The sequence below is a fragment of the Crinia signifera genome, chromosome 1 (genome assembly GCF_055691185.1).
Source record: "Crinia signifera chromosome 1, ASM5569118v1, whole genome shotgun sequence".
Classification (NCBI taxonomy): Eukaryota; Metazoa; Chordata; class Amphibia; order Anura; family Myobatrachidae; genus Crinia; species Crinia signifera.
Window position 1 is genome coordinate 391,724,344 of NC_139217.1, and position 26,251 is coordinate 391,750,594.

Sequence of the window (26,251 nt, forward strand, 5' to 3'; positions counted from 1 at the left end):
CAGGCTCCACTCAGTCTGTGACCTCATGGGCCTTGGGGGTATCACAGGCCACTTTCTCTAAGCATTTCACTCAAGTGTTACTTGCTTTAAAGAAGTTGTGGCGGACATACATCAGATTCCCCAGTTCTGAGCAGGAGTGGCAGGACCACAAGTTGGCTTTCTATAGACTCTCAGCATTCCCTCGCGTGCTGGGAGCTATAGACTGCACACACATTGGGATTAGGGCACCGCACGTGCGGGGACACGTCTACGTCAATAGGCGTGGGCGGCACTCCCTGAACGTGCAGGTTGTATCCAATGCTAATTTGAAAATCCTGAGTGTTGTTGCAGGCTTTCCGGGAAACTGCCATGACGCCTATATTCTGAGACACTCAGCCCTCTGGAACAGATTTACCAACCACCAAATGCCAGAGGGCTGGCTACTAGGTAAGTACCTTTTAACATAATACCCTGTCTGTCCCTAATTGTACCTGCTGCAATGTGTGTGTTTCCTCTTTCACAAGCATATTGCTCTTCTACCATTGTGTCCTGTTTGAAAGCAACACATACATTACCATATAAGGCAATCACTTCCTATCTGTGTTTTAGGTGACTCAGGATATGGTTGTGTTTTTCTGGCTCATGACACCTTTGCGCACCCCAGAGGGCCCTGCACAGCACCGGTATAATGAAGCCCACATTGCAACCCGCAATGTGGTGGAGCGCACATTTGGCGTCTTGAAGAGTCGCTTCCGGTGTTTGGACAGGTCGTCGGGTACACTGCTTTACCACCCTGGCAAAGTAGTCATGATTATCCAGGCTTGCTGCATGCTGCACAACATAGCCCTGTCCCAACCTGCCTATGTGGAGGAGGAGCATGCAGCAGTCGTTGAGGAAGCCCAACCTACCACACCTCCGGTAGTGAGGGGTACGCAGAGGGGGAATCTGGTGCGCACACACATCATCAGCCGATACTTTTCTGGTAAGCACATGTGCCCTGTACTGCAAAATGTACCTGTGCTGTAAGTGTACTCATTAACTAATGTGTGACCAATACCATCTGCTTCCACCCACATTTAGCCTAATACACAGAGCCCAACGGATGCAGATGGTGGTGCTGACCTATCCCTTGCTGATATCTAGCTTGTAAGTACTTTTCAGACATGTATGAATGATGTATGCAGTCAAACATGTCTCACTGGTGTTGTGGAACTACACGTGCCAGCATGCCCTGACACACTCTAAGCATTACAGTCCAAACCATGAGTGTCAGAGCCTGCTGGAATATGTAGATGCACAACCTTTGCCAGCCAAGGAGATACCCCACACTACTTTAGTGCAATCCCATTGTCATATACCATTGCAATATTTTAGACTGCACACAATAATTGCTTAAAAAATAATACACAAACACAATGGTATGCGGTTAGACATTTTTACTTCTGTATACTTTCTCAGACGCAATCTGCATTTTTGCAGGTGAAAAATAACAACTCTGGGGGCATGTTACAAGATGATTGGGAATGGGAAAAATAATGAAACATATGTAGGAGCTACCTTCTCCCAGCATCAGGCACCCCTACACCACTTCTAGACCCTGTACCAAGCCCACCACGGGTCCTAACACTCCGACGGGGTGGGGAAGTGGGGGAGCCACTTATTGGGGTGCTGGATACACTGCTGAGGGTGGATGCTGTGCCACCTCCCACATTGGCTTCCAGCTGCTGGATTTGGGCCTGCATAGCTAGTAAGGCATTAGTCTGCGCTGTGCATGATTGGGTGAGTGCAGCAATACTTTGCGCCAGGCTGCCAATATGCCTATTCTGCTCCCTTACAGCAGCAGTTAGCTCAGCAAGACGGGTGTCAATGCTGTTAGCAATGCGCACATGAGTGCCTACACCTACCCGTACACTACGTGCCATTTTCTGTAACTGAAGGAAGGTGTCACGCATGTACCCCTGGATATTACCTATTTGGAGGCTTTGGGAGGCCATGAATTCTATCTGTTTTTCCTTGAAATTAACCAAGGAGTTAGCTACTTGGGAAGCCGAAGCGGCTGTATGGGGTGTGTTGGTGGGTGGGGGTGGGTTGGGAGACACCCCACTTGGGGGAAGATCACTCTGTGACGAGGTCTGTATTTCTTCCTCTGCCGCAAAGGTGTCGACTGGTTCAAGAATGATGTCCATTTCGTCTAGCACCATCATTGAAGAATCTGTTTGGTTTGACCCTAGTTGTATAGCACCTGTGGATACAGAGAAGAGGTAAGTACTCATGCATATATAGGCCACACTGTCCTCTATACTGTTTTACATAGGGCTTGAGATGCTGGACGCAAATACCTAGGGGTGTTATGTACTTACACATGTACCCCGATACAGCATGTAACATTCACATTAATAATATGTCACATGCGTAGCTCAGATGACATTCATTTCCGTTGCAATGTAGCAACAGGAGTTGAATGTGGTATGAGATATTGTTGAGGTGACATGGGTGTGTGTACTGTATGTGTAATGGTGTGTTTTTTGTTCATTTACCTGCTTCCGCAGATTCTGCAGCAACGGGCCTTCTGGTCTTGGATGCGTGAGCACTTCGGGATTGACAATCTGTAGAAGGAAAGATGGGCAGGCATTATGGACCTTGCAATGGGGAAGCATTTTGTGCAAACAGGCATTGAGATGACAATAATGGACAATACCCTTTGGACAAGGACTGCTTTATTTCTTTGGCACCATTTTGTTTTGGAACCCACAGATTTTTCTGTGCCATTAATAAAATTACACTATTGTACACATGACAACTATTGTATAATCTTTGCTATGTAGGCATGGCAGCTAAACCACCAGTACACCTCTGGGTTTTTGTCCACATACATGTTAGGCTGCTAGAAAGAATGTTACAGTGTTAATCAATGTGAGCAGTTGTGGAACTACAAGGCCCAGCATTATCAGCAATTTTAAAGGAGTAGCAGGCAATTTCTTGTACATGACCTTGCTGGGCTATGTAGTTCCACAGCAGCACTTTACTTAGCATAACAATACAAGTGAACATTATAGTTATAATACATTAGCATGTATGTTTAGGAATGCATGTGGTCACACTTACCAGCTCTAGATGGCGTTTGTGGCCTATCGGTATCCGCCACGTGCATGCCAGGCAGGACCTCAGGGGGGATGATGCGCTTCAGCTTCACCTCATACGAATTGTAGCACACAGTGGTGGGGCTTCCTCCTCCAGTCTTGGTGGCCTCCTCCAACTCCATGGCCATTTTATTCTTCAACTGCCTTTTGATGTCGTTGAATCTCTTTTTCACATTGCGGACCAGGCGCTTGTGCTGACTCACAGCGTTCACCGCCTGGGTGATGTCCTTCCACATAGCCCTTTTGCGCTGTGCAGTGGTCTTGTGGTGAGATTTGCCAAGCAAACGCTCAAACACTGGCAGGATAGCCCGGACAAGTGCTGCATTTTCTTCATAGGAAAAACGCACCTTTCTGCCACTTTTGGTGCGGCCAGCTTCAACCTCCTCCTCCTCCTCCTCATTTTCAACACCAGCCATGTAGCCCTCCTCCTCCATGGCAGTGTCTTCCTCCTCCTCACCACCATCTGCCTCCACCTCTGACATGTGGCCCTCCTGCAGCTGGTGTGGGGTATGATCAAGGTCTTGGCTGTAGGATGGGGATGCCAGCGGATCCTCCACCTCCTCCTGCTGGGGCTGGACGCCCAGGGCCTGGTGTGGGGCTGCCCTTGCTGTGGCCATGCTGCCTGCCACACTGCTGCCTCTTACACTTGTCTGGCTGCTGCCACTGGTCCCTCTGCCACTGGTCCCTCTGCCACTGCTCCCTCTGCCACTGCTCCCTCTGCCACTCCTCACTCTGCCACTGCTCCCTCTGCCACTCCTCACTCTGCCACCAACACCTGTTCCTGAACGCACACTGCCACTGCTCCTCTCCATGCTCCTTACTTCCTATCAAAGAGTGAAATGGCGCCAATGCCCCTTTATATAGGGGGTGTGATGCATAATGGAGGGGACACAGGTGGGCCAATAGGTTGGGTGGTTCTTACTCATGCGGAGACAGTTTTGTATATCGCACTCCGGTTGGTCCAAAAATCGCACATGACCGGCGGAAGAATTCGCACTATTTTGTTACTTAAAAGCGCACCACTTCGCCGCAAATCGCACCTATTCGCACTTTTCAGCCTTCAAAACGCATCACATTAAATATGCGAATTATGGCTGAAAAGTGCGATTTGTAAAAGTGCGATTTGCGGCGATGTGGTGCGCTAAAAAAAATGCGCATTTATGTGCAAGCATAGAATGTCACCCTCTGCCTCTGCTTCAGTCTTCCTTGCCTGCACCTCATGTCGCCTGTCTGTCTCCCCCTTCCTTTACACTGTAAGCTCCTTGGAGCAGGGTCCTCTTCCATAATGCTTTCACAGCACTCTTCCTGAATTTCAATGATAGTTCTCACCTACCATCTATAACCGCATCTCTTCTCACTTGGATTCATTAACTTCGACCAACAACGTCCTGCACCTGGTATCTGCTCCTCTGCTTCCCTACATCTCAGCTGTATTGTGTGCTGAATTATGCTGCTCATTGTTACCTGTGCTCTGTTTTTTGTTCTTCAGTTACTGTTATGTTTAGTACTGTGTATCCTATATTGTTCTTATACTATATGTGCCCTATGTACGGCGCTGTGTACCACTTGTGGTGTCATAAATAAAATGTAATAATGCTAATAATAAAAGGATGTCTTCTGGCTAATGATATAGCTGAATTATGACAACAAACCACAGGCATGCCAGTCAATTATAGTCTACTCAATGGCCAAAATGAAAAATATTTGAAGTGAGGAAAAGGATTTATTTTTACGATGTTCTGGAGAACAGATCATCTCTAGACAAATGTCAATGAAAAAAAGGTTCTCCATCACACAATTCTAAAGCAAATGTCTTGGAAAAGACAGAATCATGGCTCATTTGTAAAATATATAATACTCTCTGTATGAGACACTGCACTTACTGCTATACTTTATGTAAAAGAAAAACATACAAGTTGAACATTATAAATGGTATGCAATTGCAAGAAGGAGGGATAACATACCCTGCATGTCCCATAGGTTAAGTTGGCTGCAGTTCATGAAGTCTCTGAAGGCTTACCTAATACTACATACAGTGCCTACTGTCTCTGTATGTCTCTGACTGCTATGAGCGCAGGTTTATAATAAGGCAGAGAAGCATAGCGACTTGCTTTTTATAAAGACAGCTTATAGAAGGCTCAGTTTTTTGGCCTCTACATATGTTGGCACCTTGAATGATGAATGTCAATTTTAGCTTAGGTATGCCAAGACGAATAATTGCTTAATAAGATGTTGTGGATTGAAAGCACTTTTGGTCCTATGTTAAGTAGTGGTGCCTGTCCTTGTGTTTCCCTCCTATATCCCTATAGATTGTAAGGGGTGTGGATTGTTTGGTCTACAACAACTAGGTCGACAAGCATTGGGTCAACACCACTAGGTCGACATGCAGCAAGGTTGACATGGGTTAAGGGCGACATGGGTCAATGTCGACATGGATCTAGGTCGACATGGGTCTAGGTCGACATGGCGTTAGGTTGGCACAATCATTAGGTTAACATGGGCTATGTGGTCAGTCAAAAGGTCGACATGGGGTTTTTCAGGTTTTTTCTCTCCAAATGTCGACACAGTAGACATGGACATAGTTTGAAGTGCACCACATCCTTTCGCATCGCTCGCTTCGGGCACGGTGCCTCGCTATGCTCGGCACACTATTTTCTTCTCCAACCACGCCCTAGTGGATGGTAGCGCATGAAAAACCGCCTGTCGGCACATGTCGTCTCAAAAAACGGTGAAAAAACCCATGTCGACCTTTTGACTGTCAACCTAGCCTATGTCAACCTAATGCTTGTGTTGACCTAATGTCATGTCGACCTAGACCCATATCGACCTAGACCCATGTCGACCTAGATCAATGTAGACCTTGATCCATGTCGACCTTGCTGCATATGGACCTAGTGGTGTCGACCCAATGCTTGTCGACCTAGTTGTTGTAGGCCTAATGACCGTATCCCATTGTAAGCTTGCAGCAGGGCCCTCTTACCTCCAAGTCTGTCTGTTGTTACCCAGTTTGTTTTATCACTGTCTACTATTGTAAGGTGCAACGGAATCTGCTGCGCTATAGAAGAAACTGTAAATAAATAAATATTATACAATTTTCTGGACTTAGTCCCTGCATGAAATTGATATGTACATTACTATGCTGATGAATATGATACAAACCCTCAGTGGCTTAAGGCTGATCATGTAAGATTTTAGTTTATAAACTCTAAGTAGATAGGATATATCGTCAGCCCTCTGGTTTGCATCTGTTTTACAATGACTGAGTGTCTTTGCATAGTTATATATCATGCTTGTTTTGTTGATTTATGTTGTCTGTATGTTCCACTTAATTGACCATGTGTATGTTATTTTATTTTGATAAAACTTACAAGTTACATTTTATAATTGGTAGGTTAGTTACATTTTACAAGAGAGTACTTTCTTCTCTCCCCCGACCATTTATTACTCATTATTACTCTCAGGGGAGCACCTCCAAGGCTTCATGAATTCACACCTCTTGTTGTAGCACCATACATTTCTTGCCTACTGGAATCATTCATCTCATATAGTTTTCATTTACATAGAGGTACTGTTCCTGGGCTCGGTCTCTCCCTTATGTCCTATCTATTCTAGCCTGCAGATCGGTTAGCATCTCCATCTGCTTATTTATTGTCATGCTTATGTTTATAGTAACCCTACCTTATTCAGGTTTGCACTCATTAAGGTTCCACCGAGGAGACCACGTGGAGAACACATTGCAGATGTAGCAAGTGGTCAGAGTGGCAATGGTTTATGTGACCACTCTGCATAAAGTGGCATATACCAATATCCTCAGCATGCGGTCAACCGTAGCAAAGACTGAAATGATGTGATTGGGCAAAGGCATTCCACGACCTATGGCTTGCACCTTAAAGATCCTGACTACTGTACTGACTACTGTACTGACTGACATACATTATACTGTATTAAGAGTAAGACCATTTTTTTTAGGAATTAGCAAAATACAGAAATGCTATAAATAAAGTATGCAAGTTCTGGCATCCTGATCATAAGTATCTGGGTAAATGGGGAGAGTTAGGATTAGTCACTAGGGGCTGGGTTTGGTGTAGGCTGCGGGGAGGGAGGGGGAGTCACTAAAAAGAAAGGGTTACGCACTAAGGGGGGAGGATTAGAGTTCAAAGTTGGAAGGTTAAGGTTAGGCACTAACAGAGAGGGTTATGTTAGATTGCGGGGAGGGAGGGTTGGGGGACAGGGAGAAGTAAGTATACTTTCGGACCCCCTCTTTTTAGGCACTGTCGGACGGTTGCTCTGCTTGGAGGCACACAGCTGTCACTGCTGGCATTACTGTTATGTCAGGGTTGCCGACTTTTTCTGTCTCCTCTCCGGGAGAAGCCCGGAGAGGAGACGAGGAGAGGAGAAGAGGAGGAGAGGAGGAGAATTCCAGCTGCAGTTCGGGGGGCGGAGCTTGGGCTTTACATCATTAAAAACCCCAATTCACGGATCAGTGGAGGGGGCGGGGCTAAAATGATGCGATTGTGGACATTTTAGCTCCGCCCCCTCCTCTGAGACCCGCGGATTGCCGCATTTAAATCCAAAGGTATGGGGGAAGACGCCGCAATCGGGGGGTGGCGTGGAGGTCCCCCGGAATCTAGGAGGGTTGCCCACCTTTCCGGGGGGCTGGGAGGAGGACCCGATTTTTGGGATCCTCCCGGCCATACCGGGAGGGTAGGCAACCCTGTGTTATGTTGTTCTGTCATTTTGACGGGCAGGCTAACAAGCAAAATTCCTTATTGAAATGATCAGGAATTGCTTTAAAGGGTAAACCTCTAAATATAAGTCACTGGATGCAGTAACCTAGAAAAACAGGAACTAGATCAGCTGAATGATTGGAAATTAATTTTGGAGAATCTAAATCATGCTTAAAACATTTAAGAATCAGGCAGATTCAAAGAGGAATACTAAATGTTCTATATCCCTAGCTTTCTCTGACATTTAAATAGCAGAGAGATCAGGGCACCTTCCTATTAAATCTTTCCTAATTAGTAAAATTACTTGCTACTTCTTACTCCTATGCTAAGAAGAAATGTGTTCCCCAATAGGCTATAATTACTATATACCCTTCATAACATGCATACAGTACATGCTACTTAGTTACTGTAGGCATGTAGAATCTCTGCTATAAATGCCTTACTAGGTGCTATAAATGTCACTTTTATGGGAATCAAATGAATCATTAACATCTATGGTATTCTTGTAAAATATATATATTTGACACTAGTATAAGGCAAATACTGTATATCTTAATTATGTTGTATGGCGTCATGATGTGTAAAAATGATTTGTGTATGATGCTGCTGTTTGTGCAATCATGCTCTTGCCTATTCAATGTGGGTCTGGTTTAATGATGCGATTTGTGTCATCACAGCATTTTCCCACCCATTTTGCAGGTGGGTAAGTGCCTGCTCCTTGGGGTATAGAACCACACATACGTACAGTATATGTCATTTTTCAGACATTGTTTATTTGAAGAATGATGCACTGGGAGGCTGATTAATTAGATATGCGAAGCTTGTATGTCAGTGAACGACTGTTTCTCTGATCTGTTATACAAAGTGTAGCGGCTGCAGGTGTTTTAGACAACAAGTTCTGTGGCCCTATGTATATAATACAGCTGTACACAGATATACTGCCTTGTGGTGCATCCTAGTCACAATGCTGTGAAAAAATAGGACGCAAATTGCAACGTTGCATGGGACCTGTTAACTCGCATCTCCTGCTGCATGGCATATTGAGGCTTAGAAGCAAAATCAACTGTGTGTAGGATTATCCCTGCAAAACTTTTGCAGGCCCCACAACCAATTTTTAATTGCTGTGGGTATGTGCACTCCTGATACCTGTGGAATGGTCGCAACATATTTTGCAGGGGGGGAGGGTGGATGCATCCAGAGATACTAGCAATTCCAGTGTGTTTGGGCCACTCCAGTGCCCGGCTGCTGCATGGTCCACACTGAACACTGACTGGAACACATACACTCACTGATGCCATAAGTCAAATACTGACCGGAGGTCATACACTGCGTATGACCCCCGGTCACTATTTGACTTATGGCATCTCACACACACTGACAGAGGTCTTACGCACTCACACATGAAAAGCGATCTCACACACGCTGTGAACCAGTATTTTGGGGGGATGCTCCCCTGGATGAAGGTAAATAATTATGGACTAATTAAGCTAATTGTAAACTTCCCATTGCTTAAATAGTCAATAAAGCCCCCCTCCCCCCCACCCCATAAGGTTCCTAAACAATTCCCTGCATTGCAGAATCCCAGCTGTTCCCAGTGTTGTGCGTACTTCGAACAGTTAATATGAATGACACAACAACAAAGAGAATCTAGATCGCACAATAAAAACAGTTGCCACTCAAGTGAACAATGTAATTACACATGACATTTTTGTTATTTCTGTTGCGAGCCGCATTATCTCCATCAGTGCAGGCCTGCATGTAATCTGACCTAACTTGGAACCTGCGCCTCTCTGGCTTTGGTTGGAATACTAGGCCCAGCATTCCCTGCCAGGTTAGTGCAGATTGCTTTGTCCTAACTGTAATAAGAAATAAGCCTACAGCATCAGACAAGAAACATAACCACTTTGTCCATCACTGCCAACCACCCAACTGTGTAATGGACAATACAAGCCTGTTTCCTTCAAATTGTAATGTTAGTTGTTTGTTATTTAGGTAACTAGGTAACCCATAATAGTCGCATCGAACCATTGAAGCCGTTGCTAGTCAAATACTTTACATGGGTCGTGGGACATTTTAAGCTTTGCTTTAAGCTCCTCTCTGTGAATGGTTGTAACAAAAAGCTGGCACAGAATACTGATGACAAAACAGGGAGGCAGTGCAGTGTTCCCACGGTGGGTCAATGACAGGGAGCGGACGGGTTCCCGGCTGAGCTGCAAATACATTGCAAACAAATCTGAAAAGCGTACGCTCCATTAGCATTGTAACACTGTGACACTTACTACAGGCAAATAAAGGGCTCCTCAGTTTTGCCGAAATAAATAAAATGTCAAGCAGTTTAGCTCTGGTCATTAATCTGGGTCATGTGGAATGAATTATATAAGAAGCCTGATTGCATTGCGTCACCCACTTACTTATTGTGCAGTACTGAATATGATTTTAAAATTCAGCACAGTAATCTGATTTTCCCTGAGATTGTGCAGCCTGCAGCAGAGCGAACGTGCTCGTGTATCCTCCTGTATACAGCATTATGTGTCAGAGATTGAGTTAACAACATAGCAGATTTCTACATAAGTACTTCACTTCATTGACTTACCAGTAAGGAGATCTGTCCTTCTTTAACAATGTTTAAAATGCTTTTGATTTTTTTCATGTCTTCCCCTTCCAAATGGTTCCAGTTCAAGTTGCCGTTGATCCCATCCAGTTGTGCGTCTGCGGCCTGCAGGTGCAGGGCCCGGAGCTGGCAGTTAGGCACAGGCTTTTCAAGCTTCTGTGCATGGGAATCAGACAGAGTCCTATTGAGGAAGCTCTTGTTATGGTATTCAGGTTCATGGACTGAGCTGCATTGAACGCTACTCTGGGAAAGTTCTAATCCCCCAGATGAATGCCTGCTCTGATCAAGGACAGTAGACTGAGCTGAGTTTATAACAGGAGACAATACACAAAACTGAGTGGTACTGGGCGTCAGGTTCTCCAGGTTTCCCATAGGGCAAGTTTTTCCTTTGCCCAGTGGATAAATGCTGGAAGTCCTTTTCTCTGATGCTACCTTTGTAAACAGAGTCATTGGTTGACTAGATTTGATGTAAGGCACATCCAATATCTCATCCATATCCAGGTCGTAATGTTCCAGCTCACCAAGTAAAACACTTGGTTCGGTGCTTTTACATATAAATCCATCATTATCCCCGGGAACACCATCTTGTACAGTAGTCTTTCCAGAATCACCTTTCTTTTCATTCTCTTCCTTTTCTTCTTTTTGATCATCACTTTCGTTGATTTTTGGACTCTCTGGTTGATGTTTCAGTGGGGAGACCCTCTTAACAGGTCGGAACTTACTGTACACATCTGCGATGCCTGTGGGCTTTTGTGTATTGGTGATAAGAGTAGACACTCCACAGCTCCAGTTTGCACTGGGAACTAAAAGGTCAACAACAAAAAAACATGTTAGGGTTATAACAATGACACATTTCGGAAATCTGTGGTAGATCAAACATATCTGAAGCATAAGAGTACAATATACAATGGAAAGGGTGTTGATAAGGTTTGTGTCTGAAGCTAGTGATATACAGGAGTATTCTGGAATCATACTTTCAAACTCATTGTGGTTTATTTACTAAGATGGCCGTTCTATAGAAGATGGAATGTTGCTAGGGGCAACCAAACAAAATCTAACTATTATCTTCTAGAAGGTGCTATAAATATAAGAAGTAGAATCTGATTGGTTGCTAGGAGCAACATCCCATCTTCAACATAACTCCCATCTTTGTAAATAAGATCCATTGATTTAATTAGAAACAACTACAGACAGGATTGAACGATCCTTGGGGGATATTTACTAAAGCTTCTAAAATAAAATAAAAAATAAAATAAAATAAAAGAGGCCATTTTGCCAATAGCAACCAATCAGATTATGTTTATCATTTCTCTATTTAATCATTGAACAGGATACACATAATCTGATTGGTTACTATGGGCAATATCATCTCTTTTCATTTTTAGAGAAAATAAAAACCTAATTTCTTGATCAATATTTTTAGAAATCAAACATTACCCATTTTGGCAATGTGAATACTTTGTCTTTACTTTGAATAGAGGTTATAAGTAAAATAATAGTGTTAAAAAACAAATACATGAGAATTTCTACAAAGAGGTGAACAAAAGTAATCGCTTTTCGGGGCCTGATGTACTAAGTTTGAAAAGTGATAAAATGGAGAGTGATAAACCACCAGTCAATCAGTTTCTAACTGTCATGTTATAGGATGGGTTTGAAGAACAGGAGCTTATTGGTTGGTGGTTTATCACTCTCTAATGTATCACTTTTCAAGGCTTAGTACATATCACCCTTAATCAATTAACTATTTATTTCCCTAGAATAAAAAAAATAATTTCTCAATATATTTACCCAATGCAAGCTATTTAATTAGGTACTATCTAGAGAGGTTGTAATATCTGTCTACTCAATTACTGGTTCTAACATAATAAATAGTATGTACATATTATGCATTTAGAATTATCCAATTTTTCAAACAGTAGTGCTGCAATACAGCAGGTGGTTGCAGTGTGCAATAACATAGAATGGGCAGTAATTTGGATTTAATGACCCATAAATGATTCTTTCCTGACTTTTGAACTGTGGAAGTCTAGGTACACACACGCCATTTTGTGATAGTATGGCCGCCATTTTGGTTCGCAGAGTTGCGCAAATAAAGTTTCCATACCCGAGTATGTGTGACAATGTGGACCAGAAGAGTAGACATACTATCACACATAAATTCATAATAACACACTTACACGAAATGATATATAGTTAAAAGGTTTAGAACGCCACACATAGCTTAGTTAGCCCTGCACACACCTGATTGTATCGTGTTTAGTACCGTTCCGCTCAGCTCATCATGCAAAGTATTCCGGTCATTGCGAATATTTCGCAATGTACACTGTCCGATAGTTATGGATATAATCCATATTCCAGAGACAGTTTCTGTTATAAGTAGTTAACAAAGGAAACTAGCTCAAACCGGTTCTTATCCTTGCTGACGCCGAAACCACTGAACAAAGGACTCTTAAAGTTCACTCCCCTGCACCTGGTCAGACCAGGTACAGCGTCTAACCCCCAATCACAGTGGACCGGACATATGATCTCTGGCCAATGAGAATGGCCTTTGACCTCCCCCTTCTGACCCTATAAGATAGGCGACCCAGAGCAGCCAGGGTCTCTTCGGCACAACTACCTTCCCTGGACCTTCCTACCGGACTATCGCTCATTCCTGAACGATAGTGAGCTCTGACCGGACTGCGCTTTGCATACTAGATGACCACGGTAAACGGTTGCATTTCACGGTATTTATCCTTGTAGTATTGTTGGCTGGTTGTGTTTTGTATTATTGTATTCTTTCCCCTTAGCAGAGTTTGTTAGCATTCATTGTTAGTATATTGTATCACTTGTTATACCTGTTTATTTCTTATTTCTGTAAATCCCCTTTTGTCCATTAGGGACTCTAATACAACCTTTTATGGAGTTCTAACCTCCTTACTTCTATTCAGTGGTCGTGTCTGGTTATTCGCATAATAGCGATAAGGTACATTGCGGACTCTGTCCTTTAAAGTATATTCGCAGAATTAGAGACAAAGTCCTGCGAAGGGATCTCTTATCAAGGTATTGGTTCTTAAGTGTATAACATACAATTAAAAGGTACGCTACGCTGCGTTACGTTTTGTTCGCACGTAGTTAGGTATAAAGGGTAAGCAGGTTACGGACACATTACGTAACCTGCGCTTTTCACTTATTGTCTCCCTGGTCATATCATATCACCATTAACAATTTGGGGGCATCGTCCGGTCGTTTCACATTCCAGAACTCAGTACCAGGCGTGCGGCCCGACCTATACCAGCAAAAGGGTGGAGGTATTATCCATTGCTGGATAGGCCAGGTCCGCGGCGGTGCGGGGTTCGGGAAGTGCTAGCGTTGAAACCCGGGGCACAATAAGTGAAAGCCACATGTTTAAAAGCATATATTAAGTGTGTAGTAAACTGTACTTCTGCCTGCCACAAGTAGTTTAACGGGGTATAGTGTCTTGAGTTGCTTGTTCATTACAGTATATGTACCACGTGCGATAAGGTTCGCACACGTGGAATCTGTGTTTATTATAGTACATAGAGGATCCCCTCTGTGCAAAACTATAATTGTTTATTGTTAGTTACCGCAAAAACAGGGACTCCGCCACGTGGCGACAAGTCCTGGGCCTTTTGCAGTAACGTAAAGCGTCTATTGTGTATTACGCAAGGTGCGCGCGCACGTGCCCACATCGGGAAAGTTTCGCATCTTTGTACGTGATTTACGGATTAAGTGCGGGATTTATTTCGCGTCTTGGTACGTAAATCTCGGACAGAGTTAAGGGACTTATTCCACATTTAGACGCAATTACTGCGTATAGCGAAACCCGAGCGCAACCTTGCAAATACACTATAGAACACGTGGGTGGCCGATTCATCGGCGGCCTGTGAACAAACACACGTACACACGTGGATGTTCATTGGTACTGCACACGCAGCACACATAGGAATTAAGAAGTGAACAGTATTAAACCACTAGCTTTATTTAAACAGTATAGTAATATACTGCGAATGAAGCGGTGATTAATAAAAGAAAATAAGTTTTTCTTTTTGTTCATTTTCTCATAAGCAAGCAACTCAAGCATTATTTTAATAGATTCCTATAGCTTATTATAAGGGATTTATACCTGCATAAGAATCTAGTGAAAAGCTACCGGCCTGGGAAAATTTTCTGTACAGAAATATTTCAAAAATAAGCATAAGACCAAGGTGTAACTAGCGCCCAGTGTGAAACATAACTGAGGCGAACGGGTGTGTGACGACACGACTCAGCGCAGTGTAGTCCAGTGTAGGACAGTCCAGTTAGGACCGGGTTCACGTGACGACGTGCCCATAGGAACTGCCCCTTCAGTGGAATTGATTCCGCTAGGAGGGTACAAGAAGATATATCGGAACGCACTTGTTTCCGATTAGCTACTTTAGAAATCCGATTTTTGGGGGTATAAGAAAGCAAGTTTGTTATACCCTGGAAAAATTGTGCCGCACCTTGTAGGTCAACTAGACGTGCGCGGCTAGTTGAGAGCATTGGTGATTGAGTAACATTACCTCGCATTGTGGGCTCTTCGCTTGATTGCGTTGAAGTGTCGCTGTGTGGAGAAGTGAGTGGTTGGGGAGCTCTCAGATAAGAAATAACCCACCGATTATCTATTAGGCGTGAACGTTTATTCCTGTAATTATGGGTAATAACGGGTCACGCTGTGATAACGTGCATGTTAGGGAGGAAGCAAGCCAGCCAAGAGGATCGGCTGCTTTTATTATGTGCAGGAAGCACGGTGAACTCGCAGTTGTTTACCAAAATAAATGGAGAAAAATGACACAAGGCAGCAAGTTAGAATTTCCCAGTGTTGGTAGCTTCGATCCAGAAATCTTATCGGCAGTAAAAGATGAAATATGCCTACTCTCCAGCCGTAAGGAGAGAGTGAAGCATATAGATATTCTTAAATTGTGGCAGAAGGAAGGACAGGAACAATGGGGAATCAAAGGTCTGGCAATATCGGACACAATCAGCCACAATAAAAATGCAACCGTTGCCGCAATAGAATCAACTCCCCCACCCCCATATGTGCCGAAGGGGTTAATGACTTATAAGAAAGACATAAGTAATAAGGTATCTGTTACTAATTTGTACCCTGTCTTACCCCCTTATAAGGAAACCCGAGAGGAGAACGAGCAGCTGTTGGCACTGGCCGTCTCCCATGCCCTTAACATGCTTGAGGGAAAGGCGCAACCCACTGCTGGGGTCCCAGCACAGGAGGAGGAGACGGCTGATGTCAACAGCATAGTATTAGACACAGGTAAGTACACACAACACAGCACAGAGATAGTTGCTCCTGGGATGTTGTCCAATGGTGCAGGGGGAATACAGATCCACCCTCTGCACACAGTGGAACCTCCTTGTGGACGGGGAGACGAGGATGAGGTAATGCCTGTAAAGGATAGTGACGTACACAATACATGGACACGATTGGAACGTCATTCAATCATCAAAAATTTCCCTGATCCCAGCAAAGATCTGGCAAAGTGTCAGAAATTTGTAAGGGAGCGAGGAAATTCAGATGAGCCCACCAATAAGGATTGGCGATACATGTTGAGAGCTTGCCTCCCTTCACATATAGATGTCCAGAAGTTCATTCGGGACAGTGGTGTGGAGGGCGATAAGATCTTAACTGAACAGGGCAACCAGGAAAATATACGCCTAATAAATATACAATTGGGTGTATATTTCCCAGGGACAGTTGAAAATACCCTAGGGTTCACCATCACACAGAAAGATGGTGAGTCCACCAGCGGATATTTCAACCGTGCTTTACAGGCGTTGCCAAAACACTCTGGTATCCACAGCCCCAGGGACAACATACATCTTAAGGGAGGGATTGTCTCTGTGCTGATACAAGGTCCTAGGAAAAATCTGAGAACCAACATAGAAACCATTCACCCCAACTGCAGACAGATGTCAGTACGCACTTTAAAGAAATCTGCTGTTGATCTGGACAAACAATTTATGACAGAAAGACAAAACCAAATAGTATGTTTCAAATGTGGAAACAATGGACACATAGCCAAACATTGCAGGGTAAATAACCATAGAAAACATAACACATATGTAAGTAACTGAGAGACACAATGGGAGAAGACAGGTAGGTCTCAACCCATAGCCATAGCCCACCTAGTAGCCAACGCCGCCCTAAGCATGACACATATATGCAAACAAGGAGTAGGACACACATACACCCCACATCCAGGTAACATAAGACAATATCTGAGGGAGGAGCCTCAGATATGGGTAAGTGGAATAGTTTAAATATAAAGTTTTTTTTGTACCTAACCCGTTAACAACATTCCCTCCTGGTCTAGGTTGTGTCAAGCAATTAGTAGCAGCAATTGGGGTAACAGGAAAAATACAACATTACCCACTGACGAAACCAGCAGAGGTTACAAGCGGGCCTCTGCATACCAAACACTCTTTTCTGTTGGCTGCGGTGGCCCGACTAACCTCCTGGGTAGAGATTTACTATGTAAAATGGGATGTGTCATCTATTGCACTCCCGATGGGGTATTCCTAGACACTCCCAGAAATCTTACACAAGAAGTGCAAGATATGCTGGACAGTCCTCAGAGGCTAATGTTGTATTCCACTGTTATAGAGTCAAATCCATCTAAGGTAGCTAAAAACTACAGCACAAATACCGAGTTCCCTTTGAACTAAAGATGGGAAGGACACAGGATCAATGGCAACCATAGCTTCAATAGAAACCCTGTTAAAAACAGAAAGTATAGCGCCCCAAAGTACAGCTTCACCATTCGAAACCTGAGGTTGAGCTGGGAAAATACCCAGTGAAATAACAAGGTTCCCAAAAGAGAACTTTTAGCTAAATACCCCTAGACACAGCCCATAGTCACAACCACACTGGGAAACAGAAAGAAAGGGAGGGCTTAAGAAGCAGAACAGGAGTTGAAAAGGGTAAGAACCAAATAGTTGAGAGCCAATTCCCCCATAGTGCTAAATCCTGGCGTCCTCAAAATAAAAGAAAAATGTTTCTGTTGAAAATAAATGTACACATTACTGTCATTAATATCTTCTATTTTTTTAGTTTATCTCTCTCTCTTTTTCCAATTTTTTCTCCTTCCCCTACCCTTCTGTTCCAGAAACCCACAAATCATAGAAAAACAGTTCGAAGAATCTGTCGCACCCCCAGCAGAGAAATACCATTGTGAATATGCGGTACCCTGTAAAGCGAGTAGTCACAATATAGATATTTTTCAGTAAATTTTGAACAAAGTCCCAATAACTTTAAGCATTACTCCAAATGTTACCCAGGGCAACCACAGCCACCATCTTGTGAAAAGCAGTCCAAGTAATACACAAAGCATTTCCCTTCTACAAAGAATGAAAAGGGTTGTAAAACGCATTTACATATAAATAGGTGCAATCACAATACCCATGTCTTCACAGACAGATGTGGACAATAAAGAAGGAGAAACAGGCCTGATTACAGCTTTTTGCCATGGGTAAAACTGACACAAGAGACCATGTGATTTAGAGTATTAGACCTGCTGAGGGGGCGACAGATATAGTGACGTAAGAAACCTGGTGATGCCAGCCTGACCAATGTCGTACTGCAGTGTACAATTAAAACCCTATTACTTAAGCACTTCATATTTGTCTACACAGTGTAGTTGCCATAGCACTACTGGTAAACAAAACGGAGAATGTGGTGTTGGGGTGTGTTTTAACTGTTTATGCTCCTCATATAGTCTGGACACTCCTAAAATTCTGCCAAAACATGTGAAAAATATTCATCAGCCAAGTTCACTAAATGGGAACTTGCATTGATGTTACCATGAAAAATGGGTAATATTGTAAACCCAGCAACACTCTTACCAGGTGTGCCCACTAAGGCACAAAGGGTGGAGTGGTGCTGAGGTTGCTGGAATAGTGGAATTTAGTGGGAGCCGAGATGAATATGATTGCATGACATGTTTGAATCAGACCTTTGCAGCATGCCCCCAAAGGGTGGTAACAACCCATTGGAAGAGGTAATTCATTTTTGTTTTTTTCTCGTTCTTTCCACAACACAGAGAGGAAAAATTGTACACTGGCTATACCGTAATAGATGGAAAAGGCATAGTAGAGGCTGAACCCATTGGACGGCTCACTCAGCAACAGCAGTCTCATTAGTAGTACTGCGAACTGAGAGAAAAAAAAAAAAAAAAAAAACAGTCAAATATTCATGCCGACTCCAAGTATGTTTGTTGGGGTAATACAAAAGATCTTAGGCCCTATGGCGCCTCAGATGTTCTGTTTCAGTAGCTGGCACTCCAGTGGCGCAAGCGTTGTAAGTTTAAAAGATTCTTGACAATCATACAGCTGCCGGACAGAGTGGCTGTTATCAAGTGTAAAAACCACATCCTCAATGAGGATTCAGTGTCACTTGATAATGAACATGCTGGCAAGGCAGCTGGGTGAGCCATGCGCTCTGCGGATAATGTTTGTGTTCCCCCTATAAATGTCAGTATATTCACATAGTAATACAAGATTTGTGTCCCCTGCAGGAGAAGCAGTCTGGAAGCCGAAGGGATGTGGACAGGAATAGAAAGATGGACAAGGAAAACCAGTGACTCTGAGAACATGCCAAACTGTCAGGACAGAGATAGCCCATGGCCTGACTTGTCTTGACAGGGAAGGTATGTGGAAAAATTAGTCCGAAATTACTGGTGTGGCCACAGACAGGTAAGACGACAGAATCATGCCTTACTTGTCTGGAGGAAAGAAACTGCAACGGCTGTTCCCACAGAGCCATCTCCACATCCCTCCTCCAGCAGGATCCTCTGCAGGTAATACAAAAATTGGCTTTGCACAGTCCACTCTAGAATCATTATAGTTATTTATTTATTATTAGTTTTTTTATGTATATATATATGTAGGTGTTGACGTTTGTGTGTATAGATATGGCAGCCCAGAAGCACCCTTGAATATGCAAATATATATATAAAAGGTTTAAGTCATGTGTGAACCTTTAGGGACTGATGGTACACCCCATAATCTCTTTTTATAGTAGTAGAATCACTCTCAGAACTCCACCTCATTGGTCCCCATCGAAACATTGCTTGGCGGGCAGCCACAGGTTATGGAAATCCCACAAGGAGATCCTAGACCACAAATGCAAGTGATGTATCCACACCTGGAAAACTGCAGCAAAAGGACTTTGTTGACACCTGTTGTGAACTGTCATAACCATGAACCAGGAGATGTTGTTGTTGTTTCCCCTGCTTTGCCATATACAGGTTGCTTGATAGACCTTTGGAAAGAACCACCCCAAATCTTGTTGACCAGCACTACCTCAATAACAAAGTCGCAGAGAGAGATTCGGGTACGTTCGTCCTACTGCCGAAAGAACTGAAAACCGGAAGGTCCCTACACTCGAGGGCGAAAGAAAGAAATCGCTAAGAGGCACCATTTCGGGAGGACTGGAGAGCAGCTAAGGTCAAGCAACCTGTACAAGCTACAAAAGGGACTGTGACACACCCCACTGGTAACAGGTTGAAAGGATCACTAACAAAATTTTTCCTTTCTCAGTTTTCTCTACTGTTGTGGGTCCTATTCTTGTCTTTCCCCCCCCACTATCCGTTCTCATCTTCCAAATCAAGGATACCGCCGCCGCCCTGCTGCCAGGCATTGGACGGACGATACAGAGTTCTGAGAGTGTGTTACCCGTCCCAGCTTAGGTTAAGGTAGAATCTATAAACTTGACACCTTACCCAGGACCGGATGTTTAATACCATCATACTTAAAAGCATACCAAAAAGAGAGACAACAAAGAGTTCAAGGGTCTGTTGTCACAAACAATACCTACCAAAGGATGCCATATTTGTGAACGTGTATATGTTGTAACCACCCCTGTTTTTATTTTTATCCCAAAATTGTACATTATCCTTCGTGACCCTGAGTAGATTGTTCGATAAATGCGGCCCATCGTTTATCCATGATCCTGGATCGGCCGAGAGCAGATGGTTTACTCCCCTTATATGTTTATTTCATGGATCCCAATTTCTTTGTTTGGATTATGAATTTCTGTATTGTCGTGTGAAATGTTTTGTAATGTAACAGTTTTATATTTACTGTTAAAGGGTGGACTGTGGAAGTCTAGGTACACACACGCCATTTTGTGATAGTATGGCCGCCATTTTGGTTCGCAGAGTTGCGCAAATAAAGTTTCCATACCCGAGTATGTGTGACAATGTGGACCAGAAGAGTAGACATACTATCACACATAAATTCATAATAACACACTTACACGAAATGATATATAGTTAAAAGGTTTAGAACGCCACACATAGCTTAGTTAGCCCTGCACACACCTGATTGTATCGTGTTTAGTACCGTTCCGCTCAGCTCATCATGCAAAGTATTCCGGTCATTGCGAATATTTCGCAATGTACACTGTCCGATAGTTATGGATATAATCCATATTCCAGAGACAGTTTCTGTTATAAGTAGTTAACAAAGGAAACTAGCTCAAACCGGTTCTTATCCTTGCTGACGCCGAAACCACTGAACAAAGGACTCTTAAAGTTCACTCCCCTGCACCTGGTCAGACCAGGTACAGCGTCTAACCCCCAATCACAGTGGACCGGACATATGATCTCTGGCCAATGAGAATGGCCTTTGACCTCCCCCTTCTGACCCTATAAGATAGGCGACCCAGAGCAGCCAGGGTCTCTTCGGCACAACTACCTTCCCTGGACCTTCCTACCGGACTATCGCTCATTCCTGAACGATAGTGAGCTCTGACCGGACTGCGCTTTGCATACTAGATGACCACGGTAAACGGTTGCATTTCACGGTATTTATCCTTGTAGTATTGTTGGCTGGTTGTGTTTTGTATTATTGTATTCTTTCCCCTTAGCAGAGTTTGTTAGCATTCATTGTTAGTATATTGTATCACTTGTTATACCTGTTTATTTCTTATTTCTGTAAATCCCCTTTTGTCCATTAGGGACTCTAATACAACCTTTTATGGAGTTCTAACCTCCTTACTTCTATTCAGTGGTCGTGTCTGGTTATTCGCATAATAGCGATAAGGTACATTGCGGACTCTGTCCTTTAAAGTATATTCGCAGAATTAGAGACAAAGTCCTGCGAAGGGATCTCTTATCAAGGTATTGGTTCTTAAGTGTATAACATACAATTAAAAGGTACGCTACGCTGCGTTACGTTTTGTTCGCACGTAGTTAGGTATAAAGGGTAAGCAGGTTACGGACACATTACGTAACCTGCGCTTTTCACTTATTGTCTCCCTGGTCATATCATATCACCATTAACAGAACGTATGACCTTGCTAAGGTTTATTACGGCCACTTCAGTAAGGAAACATTCTATTTCTTTCCCACATATTATGAATATCTCAGAATGCTATATTTCACTATTTTTATTACATAAGACAGAAAATGTAAATTGCTATTAAAGTATTGTTTTAAAAAGAAAATTAGATTCTTAGCTGTTTCTCACTGAATTAGTGAATTACAACAGTGAATTTGAGTATTTTATATATTTAGTGTAGCACATATAGGCCCTTATTCTGATTGATGCGGACTTTACCGCGTTCTTACGGATTGCGTCTTTACGGCGTCTGCGCATGCGTGTAGAACGCTACGCGCATGTGCCACGCCTTGACTCGGTACCAGTTCGGACAAAGCCCGTCCAAAACTGGTCACCGCAATCAGTCGGGAAATAGGGGCGTATTATGGGCGTCATGCGGAATGACACATGGGCGTAGTTTCAAAGTGGGCAAAACGGGGCGGAAACATGGGCGGACACGGGGGAGTACACTTATGTTGGGGGGCGTACATTCGGAAACCACTCCGAATGCACGCGAGCAAAAAGGGCTGAAATGTGCGGTGTCCACAAGTGTACTATTGCTTTGCGGACACCACTCGTTCATGCGGTAGGCGAACGTACGCCTAATGACTACAACCATTAACACCTGAACCCAATACAATCTACTCCTTTACTCATTACTCACTAATAGGACGCTTGTCAGTGCTTTAATTGAAACCATTGCTGCTTCAAGGAAACCTTAGTAATCCCCCACATATGCTGTACTTCTCAGACACTTAAAAACTGCTAACAATTGACATGACAGAATATTAATACTAGCAATACACATGTGAAATAGAAACCATTGCACTTACATTGCTGTAAGGGTTAATGTGGGCTATGCATGTGTTAGGCATGCTTGTAAGGATATATTGGAATCTAATTGATTCCAATTCCAAATAAGCTGTTTTTTATGAGGCTAGGTAATTGAATAAGTGGGTCATGTGATGTTTTGCAGAAGATAGTTCATAGTGGGTTTTTTGGCGTAAATACTCCGCTTACGTGCGGTAGCACCGCTTGGCTCCCGTTCGGATGCGGTATTCCCGAGCATACTCTGTAATACTCTGTGATACCGTGCCGAATCGGAGTGTTTCTCCCGCACACGCATGCTTTGTATGTCGTCCGTAAACACGCCCTGTTCTTAACGAGTGAGTCCGTCCGAATGCGGAGTACACGTGGGCGTTTCTACGGACGATGGCCGCATGCGGCAAAACACCGTGGCGTGCGGACCGCTCCGTAAGAATGCGGGAATATCCGCACCGATCTGAATAAGGGCCATAGTGTATTGGTTAGCATTACTGCCTCACAGCACTGAGGTCATGGGTTAGATTCCCACCATGACCTGTGTGGAGTTTGTATATTCTCTCCGTACTTGCGTAGGTTTACTCGGGGTACTCCGATTTCCTCCCATAATCCAAATATATACTGGTAGGTCAATTGGCTTCCAACAAAAATTAACTCTAGAATGTCTGTGTGTGCGTGTACATGTGGTAGGGATTACACAGTAGATCGTAACCTCCACTGGGGCAGGGACTGATGTGAATGTTCAAATATCCTCTGTAAAGCGCTGCAGAATATGTGTGCGCTATATAAGAAACTGTTAATAAATAAATGTATAGTACTAGTGTGCACAGTTTCAATAGGTTTTTAAAATTAGTGAGTGCCGAATACTTTCAGTGGAAACATACTGTAAACAAGTAAAATAACCGTTTTAGCATACAATTGGGCAGGCCTCTTCCTGGCTGGCGAATCGCCAGAACGTCCCCGCTGGCGATCCACCAGCAGCCTCGCCAGCCATCAGACTGAGACGCGCGTGCGTCTCAGTCTCCGTCGGCGGGCGACGGGAACCCTGTCCGTCTCCGCCTCAGGGAGAAGGACAGGGTTAGGGGGGGGTTAGGGGGGGGGGGTGCGGGCAGGCGGCGGGGATCCCGGGTTACCGCTGACAAGCCGGCGGGGACCCGGGGAGCAGCTGGAAGCGCCGTCGGAAGGGGACGTGCGCGCGCGTCCCCTTCTCGCAATCGATATGGTGCTGGCGTCGCCATCCCCTGCCAAGATGGGACCTGCCCCATCTGTACTTGTATGATGTCAACCAAGCGGTTTCAAGGAGATGAATCAGAATCAACCTTTTGGATACCACAGAAAAATAAAACACATACTGTATATGGCAGTGATTCCCAAACTTTTTGAATCACGGCACCCTACAGTATCAGAATATTTTTCACGGCACCGCACCCCTAGGTCAAAAGTTTGTTACTGAGAATTTCAGGAAAAAAAATTATTAAATAAAATAAGTTGCAATAAAATGTTATCCTTAGGTCCAGTTACTGTATGTGGTGAGGAACATGATTCACTTCTGTTTACCCACATACTTTATAATTGGAAGCCACAAGCACTGGTTTTGCCTATTATATTGGCCATGAATAATTTGAATTGGTTCTTGACCACCAACCTGAGGCACCCCTGCAAGTGCTCTGAGGCACCCCAAGGAGCCTAGGTGCACAGTTTGGGAACCACTGGTATATGGTGTAATACAGTACAACTTGGGAGTGAGGGCCACTGGCATCATCAGGGGCCTTCTTCTCTCTATGGCCTTTGTAGTGCCGAGTGAGTCCTGGCACACAATAATGCTGCAAGCAGGGGAAAAATCATTAGATGGTAAACGATTTTCTCCCTGGATGCACAGTTGCAAACGCATCTGCAGGGTGTGGGCGGTGTGCGTTCGGCAGGGAGGCGGCTACCTGCTCACTGGGCTCCGAACACAGGTCTGAATCAAGCCCTACTATATAATATAGGATACCTCTTCTATCCTCTTAACCATCATTCTTGAGTGCACCCCTCCCTGACCCGCACCTGATTTCTTGAAACTTTGGCTATAGACTGAAAATTGTAATGCATGCCTGTTTGGTCTGGACTCAGGTTGAGCATTTTTAGAATTGTTAATATCTTAAAGTCCTTCTATAAGGAAAATAGCCAACCATCCCCCTGAAGAAGTCATTCAATTAAATGAGTCAGGACTGCTGTGGACATCCTTTTTGTGTCTCCACAAGTTATATAAAGAACCATTTGGGACTTATTTCCTGGTCAGGGACCTTTTTCTTTGATGTTTACAGATAAGCTATGCTTTATCTGTTCCAATGTAAAGGCATTTTGAATAAATTCTATATCTGAGGGGAAAAAGTAAGTGTTTTACTGTATTATACTACTATGCCATCTATTCCATAAACCTTCAATCATCCGAAGGGTGCATCAAGCATATAGTCATTTACACATTTATAAGTACCCAATGATGTAACTAAAGACTCGAAGACATGGATTTGACAGTATAAAATCTGTTTGTTATTTAAGACGCAGGGGTATATGTACTTAGCCTTGTAGAGAGATAAAGTGGACTGAGGTAAAGTCAATCAGCTCCTAACTGCAATGTTACTGATTGTGTTTGAAAAATGATAGTTGTCAGCTGACTGGATGGTACTTTGCCTCTCTCCAACGCTTAGTACATATACCCTATAGTAAGAATATTTAAATACTTCTAAATAAACTAAGGTATGATGGCAAAGAAAGGACGGTCATAATCATTGCACTCCTACAATGCACTATACCTAACAACTTCCAGTGCCAGGACTGATACCACCAAAGGTGACCCAAAATCATAAAATGATCAACTCAACCAAATTTACAGCTGAAGCATCAACCTGTTGATCTCTGCCAATTTATAAACAGCTTATGACAAAAGCCACCATTAAAAAAAAAAACCACTCCACCGCTTCACTGTCGGTGCCCGCAGCCACACGCACCACCAGGAGCAGAATCCCTGCCTGTCTCCGCTTCAGGGAGATGGGCAGGGTTAAGGGGTGGTGACCACCCCTTAACCCTGCCCGTCTCCCTGAAGCGGAGACAGGCAGGGACTCTGCTCCTGCCCGTGAGAGATGGGGACGCGCACGCTCGTGTGTCCCCGTCAGATGGAGCTGGCGCTGAACAAGAGGCGCTCCATCTGTATTACATGCCCCAACAATCACTTGGTGTCCCACAAAACAGTCCCATACTTGAGGCTTAACCCACTCCACTCTCATACAACTGCTCTTTTTCTCTCATTTCAGCCTTTACTGCCTGTGACGGGTTCATAGTAGCATTTTTTCTTATGCTTATAAAGATTCTTTACTAAAGTATAAGGGCTGATATTTGAGTTGGAGAAAAATGGTATTTGTTTGACGTCATTTCTTGAGGTAATTCCTTATATAGAAGAAGAGTACAGAAGCGCTGCTCACTGTTATTTGAGTAGAATGTGGCATTGGAGCTGAACTTAGTGAAGTCCTGAAAATTGCATTGGAAAAAGAGATTATTTTGATTAGCCTGATGTATCCAGATTTCTGGATGGATAACTTTTCCTGCTTATCTTGTAAACAAATCATGATTAAGCT

General features: G+C 43.7%; 2 protein-coding genes across 5 annotated transcripts in view; both read right to left on the reverse strand.

Moving 5' to 3' along the window:
• The window catches only part of SNCAIP (synuclein alpha interacting protein), a 226,655-nt gene that overhangs the window by 53,112 nt on the left and 147,292 nt on the right, over window positions 1–26,251 (reverse strand). For all 4 annotated transcript variants that reach the window (XM_083151590.1, XM_083151589.1, XM_083151588.1 and 1 more), the window contains one exon: window positions 10,440–11,260. In XM_083151590.1, coding sequence (XP_083007716.1) covers window positions 10,440–11,260 — 821 coding nt within the window. The remainder of the gene's footprint in view (window positions 1–10,439; window positions 11,261–26,251) is intronic.
• On the reverse strand, window positions 1,435–3,736 carry LOC146032167 (uncharacterized). The gene is made up of 3 exons (XM_083158478.1): window positions 3,085–3,736; window positions 2,517–2,585; window positions 1,435–2,221 (listed from the first exon to the last, which is right to left on the reverse strand). The coding sequence occupies exons 1-3, from the start codon at window positions 3,734–3,736 to the stop codon at window positions 1,533–1,535; spliced, it is 1,410 nt and encodes a 469-aa protein (XP_083014604.1). The 3' UTR covers window positions 1,435–1,532.

Coding starts and splice junctions, on each gene's coding strand:
- LOC146032167 (XM_083158478.1), bottom strand. CDS start 3,736: ATGGCCACAGCAAGGGCAGCCCCACACCAGGCCCTGGGCGTCCAGCCC. Junction 2,586..3,084: donor ACAAACGCCATCTAGAGCTG/GTAAGTGTGACC, acceptor TTCCTTCTACAG/ATTGTCAATCCCGAAGTGCT. Junction 2,222..2,516: donor TGCAGAATCTGCGGAAGCAG/GTAAATGAACAA, acceptor CTGTATCCACAG/GTGCTATACAACTAGGGTCA.